Raw genomic sequence first — 20,533 nt, forward strand, 5'->3', positions numbered from 1 at the left:
AAGCAATGAACACAATTAATTTTATCGATTGCAACTTGAATGCACAGAGATACCGTGACGAGATCCTGAGGCCCATAGCCGTGCCATTCATCTACCGCCATCACCTCATGTTTCAGCATGATAATGTGTGGCCCCCTTGTCGCAAGGATCTGTACACAATTCCTGAAAGCTGAAAATGTCCCAGTTCTTCCATGGCCTGCATACTCTCCAGACATGTCACCCATTGAGCATGTTTAGGATGCTCTGGATCGACATGTATGACAGCGTGTTCCAGTTCCTGAAAATATCCAGCAACTTCACACAGCCATTAAAGATGAGTGGGACAACATTCCACAGGCCACAATCAACAGCCTGATCAACTCTATGTGAAAAAGATAACGCACTGCTTGTGGCAAATGGTCACACCAGATATTGACTGGTTTAATGATCCACGCCCATACCTTTTAGGTATCTGTGACCAACAGATGCATATCTGTATTCCCAGTCTCATGTGAAATCCAGTTTGTGGTAGTATGTAGACAGCTACGAGAAATATAGGTAAATAGTGTGGTCTACAGCTTATCATGAGATACTCTACCTCAGGTGAGCAGCACCTCAAGACTTCCTTAATATGAGATTTTGTGCACCAGCTGTTATTTACAAATAGACACAGACCACCACCCCTTGTCTTACCGGAGGCAGCTGTTCTGTCTTGCCGATGAACCAAAAACACAGCCAGCTGTATGTTACCCATGTCGTCATTCAGCCACGACTCAGTGAAACATAAGATATCACAGTTTTTATTGTCCCATTGGTAGGATAGTATTGATCACAGCTCATCCATTTAGTTATCCAATGATTGCACGTTGGCTAATAGGACTGATGGTAGAGGGGGATTACTCACTCGCCGTCGGATCCTTACAAGGCACGCCGACCTACGTCCCCGATATCTGTCTTTTCTTCCTGAGAATGACGGTGATTTGGGCCTTGTTTGGTGTCTGAAGTAAATCCTTTGCATCCACCCGTTAAAGAAAAAATATTCTTCCAGTAAGAGGTGAGTCATCGCTGTCCTGATATCTAGAAGCTATTTTCAGTCATAAGAGAAGGTGGCAGAAACATTATGTACAAAATAAGTTACAAATAACGCAATAAACACACAATAGCACAATTGGTTAGGAGCCCGTAAACAAAATGTAAGCTAGCGAGATCAGGATGGTTCATACAAGGCCAGTAGGTTGTTGTTTTATTTATTATCCCATGAAACAGTAGTCCTACATCACTACTGCTAGGCCTATTAGACTAGGCTACACTTGAAAACAAAAGAAAGAAAGAAAAGAATGTGCAATATTTTCTGGGAAGACTGGGATATGCTACCACAATGATATGCAAATGCACGTGGTGCTGCTTACTAACAATGAACTGAAGTACATTTCTCCAAAGGCGAGAGAAGTTGACCTTCATTATCCTCAGTCTTGAACCCGGCCAGTTCTAGTGCGGACCCCTAGTTCATTGAAAAGCGACATTGTTTCTTTAAGATTCGACTTTCAGCCATCAGCGGGTCTGTCTGTTCATTGTTGGAGAGAGAGAGAAAGAGACAGCGAGTTGAGATTGATATACGGGTGCTGAGGACAAGTCGTGCATAATATCATCGAGCAGCTGGGGTGGAAAGCAGCACAGAACCCCGGTATTGAGCACACATCCTACCAGAGACAACATGGGTAAGTCGTCTACATTTGTTATGGTACATCTAAATGGCTATTAATAACCAACCAACCACAACCAAACTGTACGTTTTCGTTGGTATTCTTTGAATGACTTTGGAATTATATTATGGCTGGCATGAAAAGTGCTGATAAGTGATTTGTTTAATGCTTTCGAGAGGTACAAACTAGCCTACTTTTCAGAAGTGCATTGTCTTTCACTTACAATGTCTTCATTTTTCCCAACCCAACGTGTTCTAAGTGCTATTGGTTTTAGGAAAGTAGCAAGTGAATTAATTATAGGCCACTTTGCAACAATTTGAACACTAATGGGCTTCAGTTCCTGTTTCACTCGCTTCTCGGGCATAAAGGTCTGTGATGTCCATGAGAAGTTGTTTGAGGTCCCTATTAGGTCCGTGTCTTTATTAGTATAGTTCCTCTCTGCAGTTCTCGAGAGGGGACTTTTGAGGCTAGAATTGTGCAAATAGAGAAGTGGAACTGTTTTTAAACTAGGTAGAAAACCCCTGCACCTGTTGCTGGGTGACTATGCTATTTTACTTCCTATGTGTATGATAAGTACTGCTATTTTGTCAAAATAACAAAATTGCTTGAACATTGGTGTTGAGACTTGAAAAGTAAAGTGCTGAATATCAAGTCATGTTACAGAAGAGGCATTTCGGCAGTGTGTTTATAAAAGGCGCTTCATGGTCAATCTTACGTCTGCATTGGCCGTGAAGCATTTCAAGTGATACGGCCTCTGCAGAAGGCAGGGCATTTATACTTCTTGCGCTTCGCGGAGCTGTTGTCAAGGAAGTGAGTTTGTGTTTATACAGGACATCTCGCCATCACCCACCGCCAACTAATCATGTCAATGCGGAACTATATGGAGCTCTCCGCATTGTTACAACATTTGAGAGGAGCAAGGTGATGCGGTCCAAAGCTCAATTTGGCTTCTGCGTGCCTCTGTCTCCGTAATTGCAACACCATTCATACGGAGTCTCCGACCACATTTTCCAATCAACCATAAATTGGCTCTTAGTCCGTGTTCTTTCATTGGCAAACTTTTTAATTGGTATAAAACTCATTTCCACACTGGAGTGATTATGCAACCTGGAAGACAGCCTGATCACACTTTCCACACACACACACACACAAACAAAACCCTGGAGTCACGGAGTGCATGTGCATGGTGCCCCTTCCTGCCATCTGTGCCAACTGTAATAATGGTACCAGCTCCAGCCAGTCTTCTGAGGGAGAGCGTGATCTCCCCCTGCCTTTCCCCACTTCCACCACAGACTATTGGATATCCCTCTGGTTGTCACAAGCCTCCTTCTGCTCCTATAAACCCCAGTGTGGGTGCTGGAGTTGGCTCTGGCTATTGTTTGCTTGACATTGGTGGCCCTTGTCTTCCCACACTGCACTGGGACAAAGAACATTGTCTCTGCAGTCACACAAGCAGCCTCTCTCTTTCTTAGTCTCTTTCTCTGTCCTCCCTCTTTTCTCCCACTCTCCATGGTGTGAGCGCTGATTGGAGCCAGGGTTCGTGCTGGGTTTGGGACAGACAGATCCTCACATCCTAAGGGCCCATTCACAGCACATGACTCTGGGGAAGAATGCCCGTAGCTAGCTGACAGACTGAACACTACTGTGCATAGGGAACAGAGCAGTCCAACGCCACAAAGAGTAACCCAGGGATGAGAGATTTTACGACCACAGCTGGATAGTGTAATAACTGTAGCCAGATCCTTCCAGTATACAGTTGTTTCTCCATCCATTTAGTCACAGTGACGTGTGTTCATTACCACTCCCTGGGAGGATTGCCCTATGCTTCTCTAGAGGTAACCTATATGTAACCCTACATTAACCCCTATGTCGTTATGTCCTGTCCTATAGGTTGTTATGACTGTTGTATGAAGTGCCTGGGAGGGGTACCATATTGCTCCCTGGTGGCCACTCTGCTGTGTTTCTCTGGGATCGCTCTGTTCTGTGGCTGTGGTCACCAGGCCCTCACTGAGACGGAGAGACTCATCGAGACATACTTCGCCCGTAACCTACAGGACTACATTACCCTGGCCTACCTGTGAGTGGCTCAAAGGCAATTGCTTTATCCCTAAACGACCCCCCTAGGAATACCTGCAACTGATTAAAATATGGGTGGCCAAGACCTAGGCTTTGTTATAGCTGGGCTGGAACAAAAACCTCAATTGTTTTGGCGATCCAGGACCTAAGTCTGCTGTATAAGTACATTGAACTAAACGGCAGACCTACTGTTAATGGTACACCTACTGTTAATGGTAGACCTACTGTTAATGGTAGACCTCATGTTAATGGTAGACTGACTGTTAATGGTAGACCTACTGTTAATGGTAGACCAACTGTTAATGGTAGACCTACTGTTAATGGTAGACCTACTGTTAATGGTAGACCTACTGTTAATGGTAGACCAACTGTTAATGGTAGACCTACTGTTAATGGTAGACCTACTGTTAATGGTAGACTGACTGTTAATGGTAGACCTACTGTTAATGGTAGACCAACTGTTAATGGTAGACCAACTGTTAATGGTAGACCTACTGTTAATGGTAGACCTACTGTTAATGGTAGACCAACTGTTAATGGTAGACCAACTGTTAATGGTAGACCTACTGTTAATGGTAGACCAACTGTTAATGGTAGACCTACTGTTAATGGTAGACCTACTGTTAATGGTAGACCTCATGTTAATGGTAGACCTACTGTTAATGGTAGACATCATGTTAATGGTAGACCTCATGTTAATGGTAGACATCATGTTAATGGTAGACCTCATGTTAACGGTAGACCTCATGTTAATGGTAGACCTCATGTTAATGGTAGACATCATGTTAATGGTAGACCTCATGTTAATGGTAGACCTCATGTTAATGGTAGACCTCATGTTAATGGTAGACCTCATGTTAATGGTAGACCTACTGTTAATGGTAGACCTACTGTTAATGGTAGACCTCATGTTAATGGTAGACCTCATGTTAATGGTAGACATCATGTTAATGGTAGACCTCATGTTAACGGTAGACATCATGTTAACGGTAGACATCATGTTAACGGTAGACATCATGTTAACGGTAAACCTCATGTTAATCATCATGTAGTGATGTGCCCTAATACTTTTGTCCCTCCTTCTCTCCTGCCCCTCCTCTTCCTTCTCCCCTGCCCCTCCTCTTCCTTCTCTCCTGCCCCTCCTCTTCCTTCTCCCCTGCCCCTCCTCTTCCTTCTCCCCTGCCCCTCTTCCTTCTCCCCTGCCCCTCCTCTTCCTTCTCCCCTGCCCCTCCTCGTCCTTCTCCCCTGCCCCTCCTCTTCCTTCTCTCCTGCCCCTCCTCGTCCTTCTCCCCTGCCCCTCCTCGTCCTTCTCCCCTGCCCCTCCTCGTCCTTCTCCCCTGCCCCTCTTCCTTCTCTCCTGCCCCTCCTCTTCCTTCTCCCCTGCCCCTCCTCTTCCTTCTCCCCTGCCCCTCCTCGTCCTTCTCCCCTGCCCCTCCTCTTCCTTCTCTCCTGCCCCTCTTCCTTCTCTCCTGCCCCTCCCCATCCTTCTCTCCTGCCCCTCCTCGTCCTTCTCCCCTGCCCCTCCTCGTCCTTCTCCCCTGCCCCTCCTCTTCCTTCTCCCCTGCCCCTCTTCCTTCTCCCCTGCCCCTCCTCTTCCTTCTCTCCTGCCCCTCCTCTTCCTTCTCTCCTGCCCCTCCTCTTCCTTCTCTCCTGCCCCTCCTCTTCCTTCTCTCCTGCCCCTCCTCTTCCTTCTCTCCTGCCCCTCCTCTTCCTTCTCTCCTGCCCCCCTCTTCCTTCTCTCCTGCCCCTCTTCCTTCTCTCCTGCCCCTCCTCTTCCTTCTCCCCTGCCCCTCTTCCTTCTCCCCTGCCCCTCTTCCTTCTCCCCTCCCCCCCTCTTCCTTCTCCCCTGCCCCTCCTCTTCCTTCACCCCCTGCCCCTCCTCTTCCTTCACCTCTTCCTCACCCCCTGCCCCTCTTCCTTCACCCCCTCTTCCTTCACCCCCTGCCCCTCTTCCTACCCTCCTGCCCTCCTCTTCCTGCACCCTCCTGCCTCTCCTCTTCCTGTACCCTCCTCTTCCTTCACCCTCCTCTTCTTTCACCCTCCTGCCCCTCCTCTTCCTTTACCCCCTGCCCCTCCTCTTCCTTTACCCTCCTGCCCCTCCTCTTCCTTTACCCTCCTGCCCCTCCTCTTCCTTTACCCTCCTGCCCCTCCTCTTCCTTCACCCTCCTGCCCCTCCTCTTCCTTCACCCCCCTGCCCCTCCTCTTCCTTCGCCCTCCTCTTCCTGCACCCTCCTGCCTCTCCTCTTCCTGTACCCTCCTGCCTCTCCTCTTCCTTCACCCTCCACTTCCTTCACCCTCCTCTTCCTTCGCCCTCCTCTTCCTTCACCCTCCTGCCCCTCCTCTTCCTTCTCCCCTGCCCCTCCTCTTCCTTCTCTCCTGCCCCTCCTCTTCCTTCACCCTCCTGCCCCTCCTCTTCCTTCACCCCCCTGCCCCTCCTCTTCCTTCTCCCTCTTCCTTCACCCCCTGCCCCTCTTCCTTCACCCTCCTCTTCCTGCACCCTCCTGCCTCTCCTCTTCCTGTACCCTCCTGCCTCTCCTCTTCCTGTACCCTCCTCTTCCTTCACCCTCCTCTTCCTTCACCCTCCTCTTCCTTCGCCCTCCTCTTCCTTCGCCCTCCTCTTCTTTCACCCTCCTCTTCCTTCACCCCCTGCCCCTCCTCTTCCTTCACCCTCTTCCTTCACCCCCTGCCCCTCTTCCTTCACCCTCCTCTTCCTGCACCCTCCTGCCTCTCCTCTTCCTGTACCCTCCTGCCTCTCCTCTTCCTGTACCCTCCTCTTCCTTCGCCCTCCTCTTCCTTCGCCCTCCTCTTCCTTCGCCCTCCTCTTCCTTCGCCCTCCTCTTCTTTCACCCTCCTGCCCCTCTTCCTTCACCCTCCTGCCCCTCCTCTTCCTTTACCCCCCTGCCCCTCTTCCTTCACCCTCCTGCCCCTCTTCCTTCACCCCCTGCCCCTCTTCCTGTACCCTCCTGCCTCTCCTCTTCCTTCACCCTCCTCTTCCTTCACCCTCCTGCCCCTCCTCTTCCTTCTCCCCTGCCCCTCTTCCTTCTCCCCTGCCCCTCCTCTTCCTTCACCCTCCTGCCCCTCCTCTTCCTTCACCCTCCTGCCTCTCCTCTTCCTTCACCCCCTGCCTCTCCTCTTCCTTCACCCTCCTCTTCCTTCGCCCTCCTCTTCCTTCACCCTCCTGCCCCTCCTCTTCCTTCTCCCCTGCCCCTCCTCTTCCTTCTCTCCTGCCCCTCCTCTTCCTTCTCCCCTGCCCCTCTTCCTTCACCCTCCTGCCCCTCCTCTTCCTTCACCCTCCTGCCCCTCTTCCTTCACCCTCCTGCCCCTCCTCTTCCTTCACCCCCCTGCCCCTCCTCTTCCTTCACCCTCCTGCCCCTCCTCTTCCTTCACCCTCCTGCCCCTCCTCTTCCTTCACCCTCCTGCCCCTCCTCTTCCTTTACCCCCTGCCCCTCTTCCTTCACCCTCCTGCCCCTCCTCTTCCTTCACCCTCCTGCCCCTCCTCTTCCTTCACCCTCCTGCCCCTCCTCTTCCTTCACCCTCCTCTTCCTTCACCCCCTGCCCCTCCTCTTCCTTCACCCCCTCTTCCTTCTTCCTCCTCCTCTTCCTTCACCCTCCTGCCCCTCCTTCCTTCACCCTCCTCTTCCTTCATCCCCCTCTTCCTTCACCCTCCTGCCCCTCTTCCTTCACCCCCCTGCCCCTCCTCTTCCTTCACCCTCCTGCCCCTCCTCTTCTGCTCTTCCAACATAGTATCCAGTACTTCCAGTATGTTATCTATGGCTTGGCTTCATTCTTCTTCCTCTACTGCATCGTACTGCTGGCGGAGGGATTCTACACCACCAGCGCCGCGAAGCAGACCTTCGGAGAGTTCAGGAGCACCCTGTGTGGACGATGTCTTAGTAGCACGGTGAGAGAGTGGGAGAAATGGTGGAGGTGTGATGGTAACAGGGTGGAGGGGTGATGGGGTGATGGTAACAGGCTGTGGTGGAGGGGTGATGGTAACAGGCTGTGGTGGAGGGGTGATGGTAACAGGGTGGAGGGGTGATGGTAACAGGGTGGAGGGGTGGTGGTAACAGGGTGGAGGGATGATGGTAACAGGCTGGGGTGGAGGGTGATGGTAACAGGCTGTGGTGGAGGGTGATGGTAACAGGCTGTGGTGGAGGGGTGATGGTAACAGGCTGTGGTGGAGGGGTGATGGTAACAGGGTGGAGGGTGATGGTAACAGGGTGGAGGGGTGGTGGTAACAGGGTGGAGGGGTGATGGTAACGGGGTGGGGGTGATGGTAACAGGCTGGGGTGGAGGGTGATGGTAACAGGCTGGGGTGGAGCGTGATGGTAACAGGCTGGGGTGGGCGTGATGGTAACAGGGTGGAGGGGTGATGGTAACAGGGTGGAGTAGTGATGGTAACGGGGTGGAGGGGTGATGGTAACAGGGTGGAGGGGTGATTGTAACGGGGTGGAGGGGTGATTGTAACGGGGTGGAGGGGTGATGGTAACAGGCTGGGGTGGAGCGTGATGGTAACAGGCTGGGGTGGAGCGTGATGGTAACAGGCTGGGGTGGAGCGTGATGGTAACAGGCTGGGGTGGAGCGTGATGGTAACAGGATGGGGTGGAGGCGTGATGGTAACAGGCTGGGGTGGAGCGTGATGGTAACAGGCTGGGGTGGAGGCGTGATGGTAACAGGCTGGGGTGGAGCGTGATGGTAACAGGCTGGGGTGGAGGCGTGATGGTAACAGGCTGGGGTGGAGCGTGATGGTAACAGGCTGGGGTGGAGGTGTGATGGTAACAGGGTGGAGGCGTGATGGTAACAGGCTGGGGTGGAGGCGTGATGGTAACAGGCTGGGGTGGAGGCGTGATGGTAACAGGCTGTGGTGGAGCGTGATGGTAACAGGCTGGGGTGGAGCGTGATGGTAACAGGCTGGGGTGGAGGGGTGATGGTAACGGGGTGGAGGGGTGATGGTAACGGGGTGGAGGGTGATGGTAACAGGGTGGAGGGGTGATGGTAACGGGGTGGAGGGTGATGGTAACAGGCTGGGGTGGAGCGTGATGTAACAGGCTGGGGTGGAGGGGTGATGGTAACAGGCTGGGTGGAGGGGTGATGGTAACAGGGTGGAGGGGTGATGGTAACAGGCTGGGGTGGAGGGGTGATGGTAACAGGCTGGGGTGGAGGGGTGATGGTAACAGGCTGGGGTGGAGGGGTGATGGTAACAGGCTGGGGTGGAGGGTGATGGTAACAGGGTGGAGGGGTGATGGTAACAGGGTGGAGGGGTGATGGTAACAGGGTGGAGGGGTGATGGTAACGGGGTGGAGGGGTGATGGTAATGGGGTGGAGGGGTGATGGTAACGGGGTGGAGGGGTGATGGTAACGGGGTGGAGGGGTGATGGTAACGGGGTGGAGGGGTGATGGTAACAGGCTGGGGTGGAGGGGTGATGGTAACAGGCTGGGGTGGAGCGTGATGGTAACAGGCTGGGGTGGAGCGTGATGGTAACAGGCTGGGGTGGAGGGGTGATGGTAACAGGCTGGGGTGGAGGGGTGATGGTAACAGGGTGGAGGGGTGATGGTAACGGGGTGGAGGGGTGATGGTAACAGGGTGGAGGGGTGATGGTAACAGGCTGGGGTGGAGCGTGATGGTAACAGGCTGGGGTGGAGGCGTGATGGTAACAGGCTGGGGTGGAGGGGTGATGGTAACAGGCTGGGGTGGAGCGTGATGGTAACAGGCTGGGGTGGAGGGGTGATGGTAACAGGGTGGAGGGGTGATGGTAACGGGGTGGAGGGGTGATGGCAACAGGGTGGAGGGTGATGGTAACAGGGTGGAGGGGTGATGGCAACAGGGTGGAGGGGTGATGGTAACAGGGTGGCGGGGTGATGGCAACAGGGTGGAGGGGTGATGGTAACAGGGTGGAGGGTTGATGGTAACAGGATGGAGGGTTGATGGTAACTGGGTGGGGTGGAGGGGTGATGGTAACAGGGTGGAGGGTTATGGTAACAGGGTGGAGGGGTGATGGTAACAGGCTGGGGTGGAGCGTGATGGTAACAGGCTGGGGTGGAGGCGTGATGGTAACAGGCTGGGGTGGAGGGGTGATGGTAACAGGATGGGGTGGAGGCGTGATGGTAACAGGCTGGGGTGGAGGCGTGATGGTAAAAGGCTGGGGTGGAGCGTGATGGTAACAGGCTGGGGTGGAGCGTGATGGTAACAGGCTAGGGTGGAGCGTGATGGTAACAGGCTGGGGTGGAGGCGTGATGGTAACAGGCTGGGGTGGAGGCGTGATGGTAACAGGCTGTGGTGGAGCGTGATGGTAACAGGGTGGAGCGTGATGGTAACAGGCTGGGGTGGAGCGTGATGGTAACAGGCTGGGGTGGAGGGGTGATGGTAACAGGGTGGAGGGGTGATGGTAACAGGGTGGAGGGGTGATGGTAACGGGGTGGAGGGGTGATGGTAACGGGGTGGAGGGGTGATGGTAACAGGCTGGGGTGGAGGGGGGATGGTAACAGGCTGGGGTGGAGGGTGATGGTAACGGGGTGATGGTTACAGGCTGGGGTGGAGGGGTGATGGTAACAGGCTGGGGTGGAGGGGTGATGGTAACAGGGTGGAGGGGTGATGGTAACAGGGTGGAGGGGTGATGGTAACAGGGTGGAGGGGTGATGGTAACGGGGTGGAGGGGTGATGGTAACGGGGTGGAGGGGTGATGGTAACGGGGTGGAGGGGTGATGGTAACGGGGTGGAGGGGTGATGGTAACAGGCTGGGGTGGAGGGTGATGGTAACAGGCTGGGGTGGAGGGGTGATGGTAACAGGCTGGGGTGGAGGGGTGATGGTAACAGGCTGGGGTGGAGGGTGATGGTAACGGGGTGGAGGGGTGATGGTAACAGGGTGGAGGGGTGATGGTAACAGGGTGGAGGGGTGATGGTAACAGGGTGGAGGGGTGATGGTAACAGGGTGGAGGGGTGATGGTAACAGGCTGGGGTGGAGGGTGATGGTAACAGGCTGGGGTGGAGGGGTGATGGTAACAGGCTGGGGTGGAGGGGTGATGGTAACAGGCTGGGGTGGAGGGGTGATGGTAACAGGGTGGAGGGGTGATGGTAACAGGGTGGAGGGGTGATGGTAACAGGGTGGAGGGGTGATGGTAACAGGGTGGAGGGGTGATGGCAACAGGGTGGAGGGGTGATGGTAACAGGGTGGCGGGGTGATGGTAACAGGGTGGAGGGGTGATGGTAACAGGGTGGAGGGGTGATGGTAACAGGGTGGAGGGTTGATGGTAACAGGATGGAGGGTTGTTGGTAACTGGGTGGGGTGGAGGGGTTATGGTAACAGGGTGGAGGGGTGATGGTAACAGGGTGGAGGGTTGATGGTAACAGGGTGGAGGGGTTATGGTAACAGGGTGGAGGGGTGATGGTAACAGGGTGGAGGGTTGATGGTAACAGGGTGGAGGGTTGATGGTAACAGGATGGAGGGTTGTTGGTAACTGGGTGGGGTGGAGGGGTGATGGTAACATGGTGTGGATGGTGTGGAGGTAAGAAGATGAGGATGGAGGAAGGCTGGGTGAGGAGGTATTTGAGAGGATGGTGTGAAGGTATAGTGGGGCTGAGTCTAGTGGGAGAGAGGTAAGAGAGTGAGGGGTGGAGATGAGAGCTCAACAAACCTGTGAAAGTTGCACTTCTCGATTAATTTTTGGCCTGTTAAAATTCATAATATCTAAACATGAATCTCTCTCTTCATCTGCAGTTTATATTGATAACGTACCTTCTGGCGGTGGTGTGGCTGTTGGTGTTTGCCTTCTCTGCCTTGCCTGTCTACTTCTTCTACAACATGGACGCTACCTGCCACACCATCACCGTCCTGACTGAGACCCCAGCTAGCATCAACCAGCTCTGTATTGACGCCAGGCAGTACGGTAAGGAAAGAGAACATCACCTCACTATATCATCTGCTATGTTCATTCATATGGGGACATACAGTACGTTCGGTATTCAGTCCCCTTTGACTAATTCCACATTTTGTTACCTTATTCTGAAATGGATTATATTTTTTGTAAATGTATAATAAAACAAACATCACATTCACATAAGTATTCAGACCATCTGCTCTGAGGCTCCAAATTGAGCTCAGGTGCATCCTGTTTCCATTGATCATCCTTGAGCTGTTTCTACAACTTGATTGGAGTCCACCTGTGGTAAATTCAATTGGTTGAACATGATTTGGAAAGGTGTCTATATAAGGTCCTACAGTTGACAGTGAATGCCAGAGCAAAAACCAAGCCATGAGGTCGAAGGAATTGTCCATAGAGTTCCGAGACAGATCTGGGGAAGGATACCAAAAAATGTCTGCAGCATTGAAGGTCCCCAAGAACACAGTGGCCTCCGTCATACTTAAATGGAAGAAGTTTGGATCCACCAAGACTCTTCCTAGAGCTGGCCGCCCGGCCAAACTGACCAATAGTGGGAGAAGGGCCATGGTCAGGGAGGTGACCAAGAACCCAATGGTCACTCTGACAGAGCTCCAGAGTTCCTCAGATGGAGATGGGAGAACCTTCCAGAAGGACAACCATCTCTGCAGCGCTCCACCAATCAGGCCTTTATGGTAGAGTGGCCAGATGGAAGCCACTTCTCACTAAAAGGCAAATGACAGCCCACTTGGAGTTTGCCAAATGGCACCTAAAGACCTCTGACCATGAGAAACAAGATTCTCTGGTCTGTTGAAACCAAGATTGAACTCTTTGGCCTGAATGCCAAGTGTCACATCTGGATGAAACCTGGCACCAATCCTACGGTGAACCCCAATCCCACAGTGAAGCATGGTGGTGGTAGGATCGAGGGAAAGATGAACAGCGCAAAGTACAGAGAGATCCTTGATGACAACCTGCTCCAGAGCGCTCAGGACCTCAGACTGGGGCGAAGGTTCACCTTCCAACAGGACAATGACCCTAAGTATACAACCAAGACAATGCATGAGTGGCTTCGGGACGAGTTTCTGAGTGGCCCAGCCAAAGCCCGGACTTGAACCCAATCAAACATCTCTGGAGAGACTTGAAAATAGCTGTCCAGCAACACTCCCTTTCCAACCTGACAGAGCTTGAGAGGATATGCAGAGAATAATGGGAAACTCCCCAAATACAGGTGTGTAGAGCTTGTTGCATCAAACCCAAGAAGACTCAAGGCTGTAATCGCTGCCAAAGGTGCTTCAACAAAGTACTGAGTAAAGGGTCTGAATACTTATGTAAATTGGATATTTAATAAATTTAGCAACAAATTTGAACCTGTTTTTCCTTTGTCATTATGGGCTAATGTGTGTAGATTGTTGAGGGGGGAAAAAAAGTTTGAATATATTTTAGAATAAAGGCTGTAACGTAAAACAAAACATGGAAATAGTCCAGCCTTCTGAATGCCTTCTGAATGCCTTCTGAATGCCTTCTGAATACCTTCTGAATGCCTTCTGAATGCCTTCTGAATGCCTTCTGAATGCCCTGTATGATCTCTGTGGGCCTAGTAAAGGTTGGTCATACCACGTTTAACATGTATTACCTTTTAATGTGGCAGAAACACAACCAGTCATGATGTTTTCATCTGATTGTCAAACAATCACTTAAGAAAGACGCTCCTGTAGGCTACCTGTGCACATTAGTTGACTCAGAAAATAATTCCAGCATCCAAACCCCAACAGTGCGCTGTGCACCAACAATGTGATGAATGGAAACAGACAGCTGCTATAAAACACCTAGGTGTATTGTAATGACATTCTGGGATTGTCATTAGGCCTCCACTTGTAGCCTGAATGATGCATCCACTGTTGTCTGCGCACGCCGCGGTCTCAGCCACTCCTCTACGCCTTGGCAAAAAGTGTTTTAGTCGACCCACAATGCAATTCGCTCTTTTTTCATGGCCTACATTTTCTAGGCAATATATGTTAATTGTGATAGGCTCACGTTTTACCGGTAAGTTCTACCCTCACAATTCTTTTGGGCTGGGACACTGAACCTTACCGGACCATACCAGACCATACCGTACCAGACCGTACCTTACCAGAACATACCGTACCAGACCGTACCTTACCAGACCATAATGTACCAGACCTTACCGTCCCAGACCGTACCTTACCAGACCATAATGTACCAGAACATACCAGACCTTACCGTACCAGACCATAATGTACCAGAACATACCAGACCTTACCGTCCCAGACCGTACCTTACCAGACCATAATGTACCAGAACATACCAGACCCTACCGTACAAGACCGTACATTACCAGACCGTAACAGACCATACCGTACCAGAACATACCTGTACCATACCGTATCAGAACATTACTTACCATGCCAGACTGTTCCAGAACATACCGTACCAGACCACACCTTACCAGACCGTACCTTACCAGACTGCACCTTACCAGAGCATATCGTACCAGACCGTACCTTACCTTACCAGACTGTACCATACCTTACCAGACTGCACCTTACCAGACCAGACCGTACCTTACCAGACCGTACCTTACCAGACCGTACCTTACCAGACCGTACCTTACCAGACCGTACCTTACCTTACCAGACCGTACCTTACCAGACCATACCATACCATACCATACCTTACCAGACCGTACCTTACCAGACCGTACCTTACCAGACCATACCATACCAGACCATACCTTACCATACCTTACCAGACCGTACCTTACCAGACCGTACCTTACCATACCTTACCAGACCATACCATACCTTACCAGACCGTACCATACCAGACCGTACCGTACCAGACCGTACCTTACCAGACCGTACCTTACCAGACCGTACCTTACCAGACCGTACCTTACCAGACCGTACCGTACCAGACCGTACCTTACCAGACCGTACCTTACCAGACCGTACCTTACCAGACCGTACCTTACCAGACCATACCATACCAGACCGTACCTTACCAGACCGTACCGTACCAGACCGTACCGTACCAGACCGTACCTTACCAGACCGTACCTTACCAGACCATACCGTACCAGACCGTACCGTACCAGACCGTACCGTACCAGACCGTACCTTACCAGACCGTACCTTACCAGACCGTACCTTACCAGACCGTACCTTACCAGACCGTACCTTACCAGACCGTACCTTACCAGACCGTACCTTACCAGACCGTACCGTACCAGACCGTACCTTACCAGACCGTACCTTACCAGACCGTACCTTACCAGACCGTACCGTACCAGACCGTACCGTACCAGACCGTTCCGTACCAGACCGTACCGTACCAGACCGTACCGTACCAGACCCGTACCAGACCGTACCTTACCAGACCGTACCGTACCAGACCGTACCAGACCGTACCGTACCAGACCGTACCGTACCAGACCGTACCGTACCAGACCGTACCGTACCAGACCGTACCGTACCAGACCGTACCGTACCAGACCGTACCTTACCAGACCGTACCGTACCAGACCGTACCGTACCAGACCGTACCTTACCAGACCGTACCGTACCAGACCGTACCGTACCAGACCGTACCGTACCAGACCGTACCAGACCGTACCTTACCAGACCATACCGTACCAGACCGCACCTTACCAGACCGCACCTTACCAGACCATACCGTACCAGACCGTACCTTACCAGACCATACCGTACCAGACCATACCATACCAGACCGTACCTTACCAGACCATACCGTACCAGACCGTACCTTACCAGACCATACCATACCAGACCGTACCTTACCAGACCATACCGTACCAGACCGTACCTTACCAGACCATACCATACCAGACCGTACCTTACCAGACCATACCAGACCGTACCATACCGTACCTTACCAGACCATACCATACCAGACCATACCTTACCAGACCGTACCGTACCTTACCAGACCGTACCTTACCAGACCATACCTTACCAGACCATACCATACCAGACCATACCTTACCAGACCGTACCGTACCTTACCAGACCGTACCTTACCGTACCGTACCTTACCAGACCGTACCTTACCAGACCATACCTTACCAGACCGTACCTTACCAGACCGTACCTTACCAGACCGTACCTTACCAGACCGTACCTTACCAGACCGTACCTTACCAGACCGTACCTTACCAGACCGTACCTTACCAGACCGCACCGTACCTTACCAGACCGTACCTTACCAGACCGTACCTTACCAGACCGTACCGTACCTTACCAGACCGTACCTTACCAGACCATACCATACCAGACCATACCTTACCAGACCGTACCGTACCTTACCAGACCGTACCTTACCAGACCGTACCTTACCAGACCGTACCTTACCAGACCGTACCTTACCAGACCATACCGTACCTTACCATACCGTACCTTACCAGACCGTACCTTACCAGACCGTACCTTACCAGACCGTACCTTACCAGACCGTACCGTACCTTACCAGACCGTACCGTACCTTACCAGACCGACCGTACCTTACCAGACCATACCATACCAGACCGTACCTTACCGTACCGTACCTTACCAGACCGTACCTTACCAGACCATACCTTACCAGACCGTACCTTACCAGACCGTACCTTACCAGACCGTACCTTACCAGACCGTACCTTACCAGACCGTACCTTACCAGACCGTACCTTACCAGACCGTACCTTACCAGACCGCACCGTACCTTACCAGACCGTACCTTACCAGACCGTACCTTACCAGACCGTACCGTACCTTACCAGACCGTACCTTACCAGACCATACCATACCAGACCATACCTTACCAGACCGTACCGTACCTTACCAGACCGTACCGTACCTTACCAGACCGTACCATACCAGACCATACCATACCAGACCATACCTTACCAGACCGTACCGTACCTTACCAGACCGTACCGTACCTTACCAGACCGTACCTTACCAGACCATACCATACCAGACCGTACCTTACCGTACCGTACCTTACCAGACCGTACCTTACCTTACCAGACCGTACCGTACCTTACCAGACCGTACCTTACCAGACCATACCATACCAGACCATACCTTACCAGACCGTGCCGTACCTTACCAGACCGTACCGTACCTTACCAGACCGTACCTTACCAGACCATACCATACCAGACCGTACCTTACCGTACCGTACCTTACCAGACCGTACCGTACCTTACCAGACCGTACCGTACCTTACCAGACCGTACCGTACCTTACCAGACCGTACCTTACCAGACCGTACCTTACCAGACCGTACCGTACCAGACCGTACCGTACCTTACCAGACCGTACCTTACCAGACCGTACCTTACCAGACCGTACCTTACCAGACCGTACCTTACCAGACCGTACCGTACCTTACCAGACCGTACCTTACCAGACCGTACCTTACCAGACCGTACCTTACCAGACCATACCAGACCATACCTTACCAGACCGTACCTTACCAGACCGTACCGTACCTTACCAGACCGTACCTTACCAGACCGTACCTTACCAGACCGTACCGTACCTTACCAGACCGTACCTTACCAGACCGTACCTTACCAGACCGTACCTTACCAGACCGTACCGTACCTTACCAGACCCGTACCTTACCAGACCGTACCTTACCAGACCGTACCTTACCAGACCGTACCTTACCAGACCGTACCGTACCAGACCGTACCTTACCATACCGTACCTTACCAGACCATACCATACCAGACCATACCGTACCATACCGTACCAGACCGTACCTTACCAGACCATTCCATACCATGACATTACCAACTGTGAAAGCAGACATTTTAGAGCAGGGAATGGGATATGTGTATATAATATAATAATAATATAATAATGTATATATTTGTAATCTCTTTCAGGGCTGTTACCATGGAATGCGTTGCCAGGTAAAGCTTGTGGGATGACCCTGTCCACTGTCTGCAAAACCAGAGAGGTCAGTCATACAGTCTCTCATGATAGAACTTGGCAGACGTGTTAAAAGCAATGAGTCTCTAGAGTCTAGAATATTAACGTCTCTGACATTATTTCCAGAATGACACATGATCATCTCTGACTCTGATTTTGTCCTTTTACAGTTCCGTGTGACCTACGACCTGTACATCGCAGCGTTTGCCGGGGCTGGCATCACACTCTTGGCTCTGGTGAGTGACCCCGCCCTAATCTCTACACTGGGAGCAGATTGGTTACAGCTTTACAATAGAGTTGTGTCCCATGTGACATAGTCAGAGTAGGTGTTCAGGAATGACAGAATGTCAGGCCTCCATGACTGATGAGTCTCACTGTAGCTCTCTGTTCTTTCACTTTGAGTTCTCAGCTGATTCTGATGATAGAAATACCCTAATAACGTCATAACGGCTGGTACTTTTCCTGCTGGGAAAATCCCATAGTTACATTACCATGTTAGTACACTGTTAATGTAGCCTACTGTAGATCAGAATTATACTGAGATTGTCATGGACCTTGATGAACATAATAGGTGACCTTGATGAACATAATAGGTGCATGAAATGGGGCTCAATTCTGTCTTATCTGTCTCTTTTTGGCCTCTTTCTTACCCTCTTTCCCTCTCTCTCTGTCTCTCTCTCTCTCTCTCTCTCTTTCTCCATCTCTCTCTAGCTCACCTACATGGTGTCCACCACCTATAACTTTGCGGTGCTGCGGTACCTGGGGAGAAAGGGCATAGGCACACGGTGTTAAGACTCTCCACTTCCTGTCTCTCGATCCGACACAGAGACACCCAGAGGGGACAGTATGACTCCCTAACACCCCTCTGCCTATCCTCAACACCACCGGTGGAGTTGATTCTTTGAACTTGGAGTGATTCCTGTTACTTCCATTTTTCCCTTCACGACCTACCAACCTTTCCATGTACTGTGTCTTGGTAGCACCATGGGTGGTTTGGTCGAAACCCAGACGTATACTACCGTAGTCTACGGCTTTGTCACACTGTTCTTCTCCTGTTATATTTACTTTGCTCTGAAGCTGTCTTTTTCAAGTTAGAAGTTTTCTGTATTTTTGTTATTCTTCATGTGTATTTTAACATGGGTTTGTAAAGTAATGTTCCTCATATACTGCAGTTAGTGTGCCTTCATGTTTTCTTCATTTTTAAAACGTAAATCACATGTAAAAACCTACCTAGTAATATAACAAAGATCATTTTATTTGACAAAAGTATTCAGTTATAAATGTCCCATTGACTCTCGTGGTTAGGGACTACTTTGGGATTATAATCGGTTACCATGGGTACAGTCCCTCACATCTGGTTGCCATGGTGCCAGACGTGTGCGTTTGCAGTTCTTCTCTCTGACCTCAGGGCCTTTTCTCACGGGAGGCAGAAAGGCCTCAACAATGGAGGCCGCCCCCCTTAGGACTTCTTAGAAAACTAACCAATCAGAGGGGGTTCCTAGGGTCCACCTGCCCCGGCTCCCGGGTAGGGGGTGGAAGGGAGGTCTGTGTGACAAGGCCCCTTTGTTACTATAGGGGCCGTGGTCTATGGCAAGGGTCAGATTGCATGTCATAGGGAGAGGGTCTCATGACAAAGACAGGAGAAAGGCTGAAGGCTTCCCTCAAAGGCCTGAATACAACCCTGCTGTGACGAACGCACTGCTGCACGACACCCCATCTGTTGGAGGTGATGGATCCTGTGAAGGGACTTGGAAAGAAAAGGGTTAACATTCTGTTTGAATGAACGGGATATCTCTGAGAGAAAAGGGACAACATTTTTAGTGAGTTTGTGCCATAGATTTCTGGTTGGTACAGATCAATAGGAGAAGTCCTTAATATCTGTTTTTAATGTTGAGATAATAAAGTTGTTACAGGTGCTTCATTTTTTTTTTAGCAACCTTCATGTTATTTAGAAGTTTAAAACATCTCTGAAGATGCTTGACTCTGTATGGCTCTGCATTGAGGTGATATTATCATTCCTCCCCCTTCTGGCAGTATACGTTCGCAAGGGATGAGGGTCTGTTATAGAGGCAAAACAATGCAGTTTTTATATAGTTTTGTCTCTGTAGCTGTCTAGAAAATATTAGTAGTTATTGTATAACACCCCTAGTACTTACTGTAGGTAAATGTACTAATCTTAATGACAATTCACACTTTGTTTCATCTCTTGCTAACAAAATATCTTGTAACAATACTGTGAGTATAGCTTATCCAATTGGGTGGAAGCTTGATCCAACAGCTCAGGTTGGTTTTGTGAACTGACGGCTGGCTGGTTGTCTGTTTTTTGTTTCTTTGTGTTTTATGATATGTTGGTTTGGCAATAAAATATGGTCTGTCCTTTTTTAAAGAAATTGTTCTCTCTGTTTTTGTCACGACCGGATATTGAACCCATGATGTCCGTGCTACTCAAAGGTTTGGCTACTACTGTCAGAGCCCAGAACCAAACCTTGTGTGCTCTGACCAGCTAGTCAAAGTGGCTTTTATTTATTCACATTTATGTGAAGTCTGCCAGGGGAAACTAGGCTGCTCATCTCACAAGCATAGCTCACTGAACCAACTCGGTTACCTCTCAATATGAATGTTTTGTGTGAGAACCTATGCCATGCTGTTGTTGATTGACTTGGTGTTATAGGAATCCATGTGCTCCTGGGACTGGTGATGTGTTCTGTTTCTCTCCTCTCTTCTCTATACAGAAACACTCAGCTCCCTCCACCTGGCAGTCAGACTACAGAAACACTCAGCTCCCTCTACCTGGCAGTCAGACTACAGAAATACTCAGCCCCCTCCACCTGGCAGTCAGACTACAGAAATACTCAGCCCCCTCAACCTGGCAGTCAGACTACAGAAACACTCAGCTCCCTCCACCTGGCAGTCAGACTACAGACACTCAGCTCCCTC

At 51.0% G+C, this 20,533-nt stretch overlaps 1 protein-coding gene and 2 long non-coding RNA genes across 5 annotated transcripts; 1 reads left to right on the forward strand and 2 right to left on the reverse strand.

Moving 5' to 3' along the window:
- Positions 1-1,404: 1,404 nt before the first annotated feature.
- plp1a (proteolipid protein 1a) lies at positions 1,405-19,986 on the forward strand. Of its 2 annotated transcripts, XM_052487622.1 has the most exons (7): positions 1,405-1,697; positions 3,573-3,759; positions 7,503-7,659; positions 11,474-11,642; positions 17,551-17,624; positions 17,767-17,832; positions 18,308-19,986. In XM_052487622.1, exons 1-7 carry the CDS (start codon positions 1,694-1,696, stop codon positions 18,386-18,388), a joined length of 738 nt encoding a protein of 245 aa, XP_052343582.1. In that variant the 5' UTR covers positions 1,405-1,693; the 3' UTR covers positions 18,389-19,986. The 2 variants fall into 2 exon arrangements, with proteins under 2 accessions (XP_052343582.1, XP_052343581.1); XM_052487621.1 differs by lacking the exon at positions 1,405-1,697 and having other exon boundaries at positions 3,557-3,759.
- Positions 4,076-4,838, reverse strand: LOC127913904 (uncharacterized). The gene is made up of 3 exons (XR_008087152.1): positions 4,736-4,838; positions 4,592-4,645; positions 4,076-4,393 (listed from the first exon to the last, which is right to left on the reverse strand). It is a non-coding gene; the product is annotated as an uncharacterized LOC127913904 (long non-coding RNA).
- On the reverse strand, positions 15,244-16,912 carry LOC127913903 (uncharacterized). Of its 2 annotated transcripts, none has more exons than XR_008087151.1 (3): positions 16,859-16,912; positions 16,554-16,653; positions 15,244-15,954 (listed from the first exon to the last, which is right to left on the reverse strand). It is a non-coding gene; the product is annotated as an uncharacterized LOC127913903 (long non-coding RNA). The 2 variants fall into 2 exon arrangements; XR_008087150.1 differs by having other exon boundaries at positions 16,554-16,668; positions 16,834-16,872.
- Positions 19,987-20,533: the final 547 nt, after the last annotated feature.

This window comes from Oncorhynchus keta, chromosome 30 (assembly GCF_023373465.1).
Source record: "Oncorhynchus keta strain PuntledgeMale-10-30-2019 chromosome 30, Oket_V2, whole genome shotgun sequence".
Lineage (NCBI taxonomy): Eukaryota > Metazoa > Chordata > Actinopteri > Salmoniformes > Salmonidae > Oncorhynchus > Oncorhynchus keta.

Excerpts from the sequence above, each read along its gene's own strand:
- plp1a (XM_052487621.1), top strand. The coding sequence starts at position 3,557 with ATGTCCTGTCCTATAGGTTGTTATGACTGTTGTATGAAGTGCCTGGGA. Across the intron at positions 7,660-11,473 it reads GACGATGTCTTAGTAGCACG|TTTATATTGATAACGTACCT; the intron begins GTGAGAGAGTGG and ends CTTCATCTGCAG. Across the intron at positions 17,625-17,766 it reads CTGTCTGCAAAACCAGAGAG|TTCCGTGTGACCTACGACCT; the intron begins GTCAGTCATACA and ends GTCCTTTTACAG.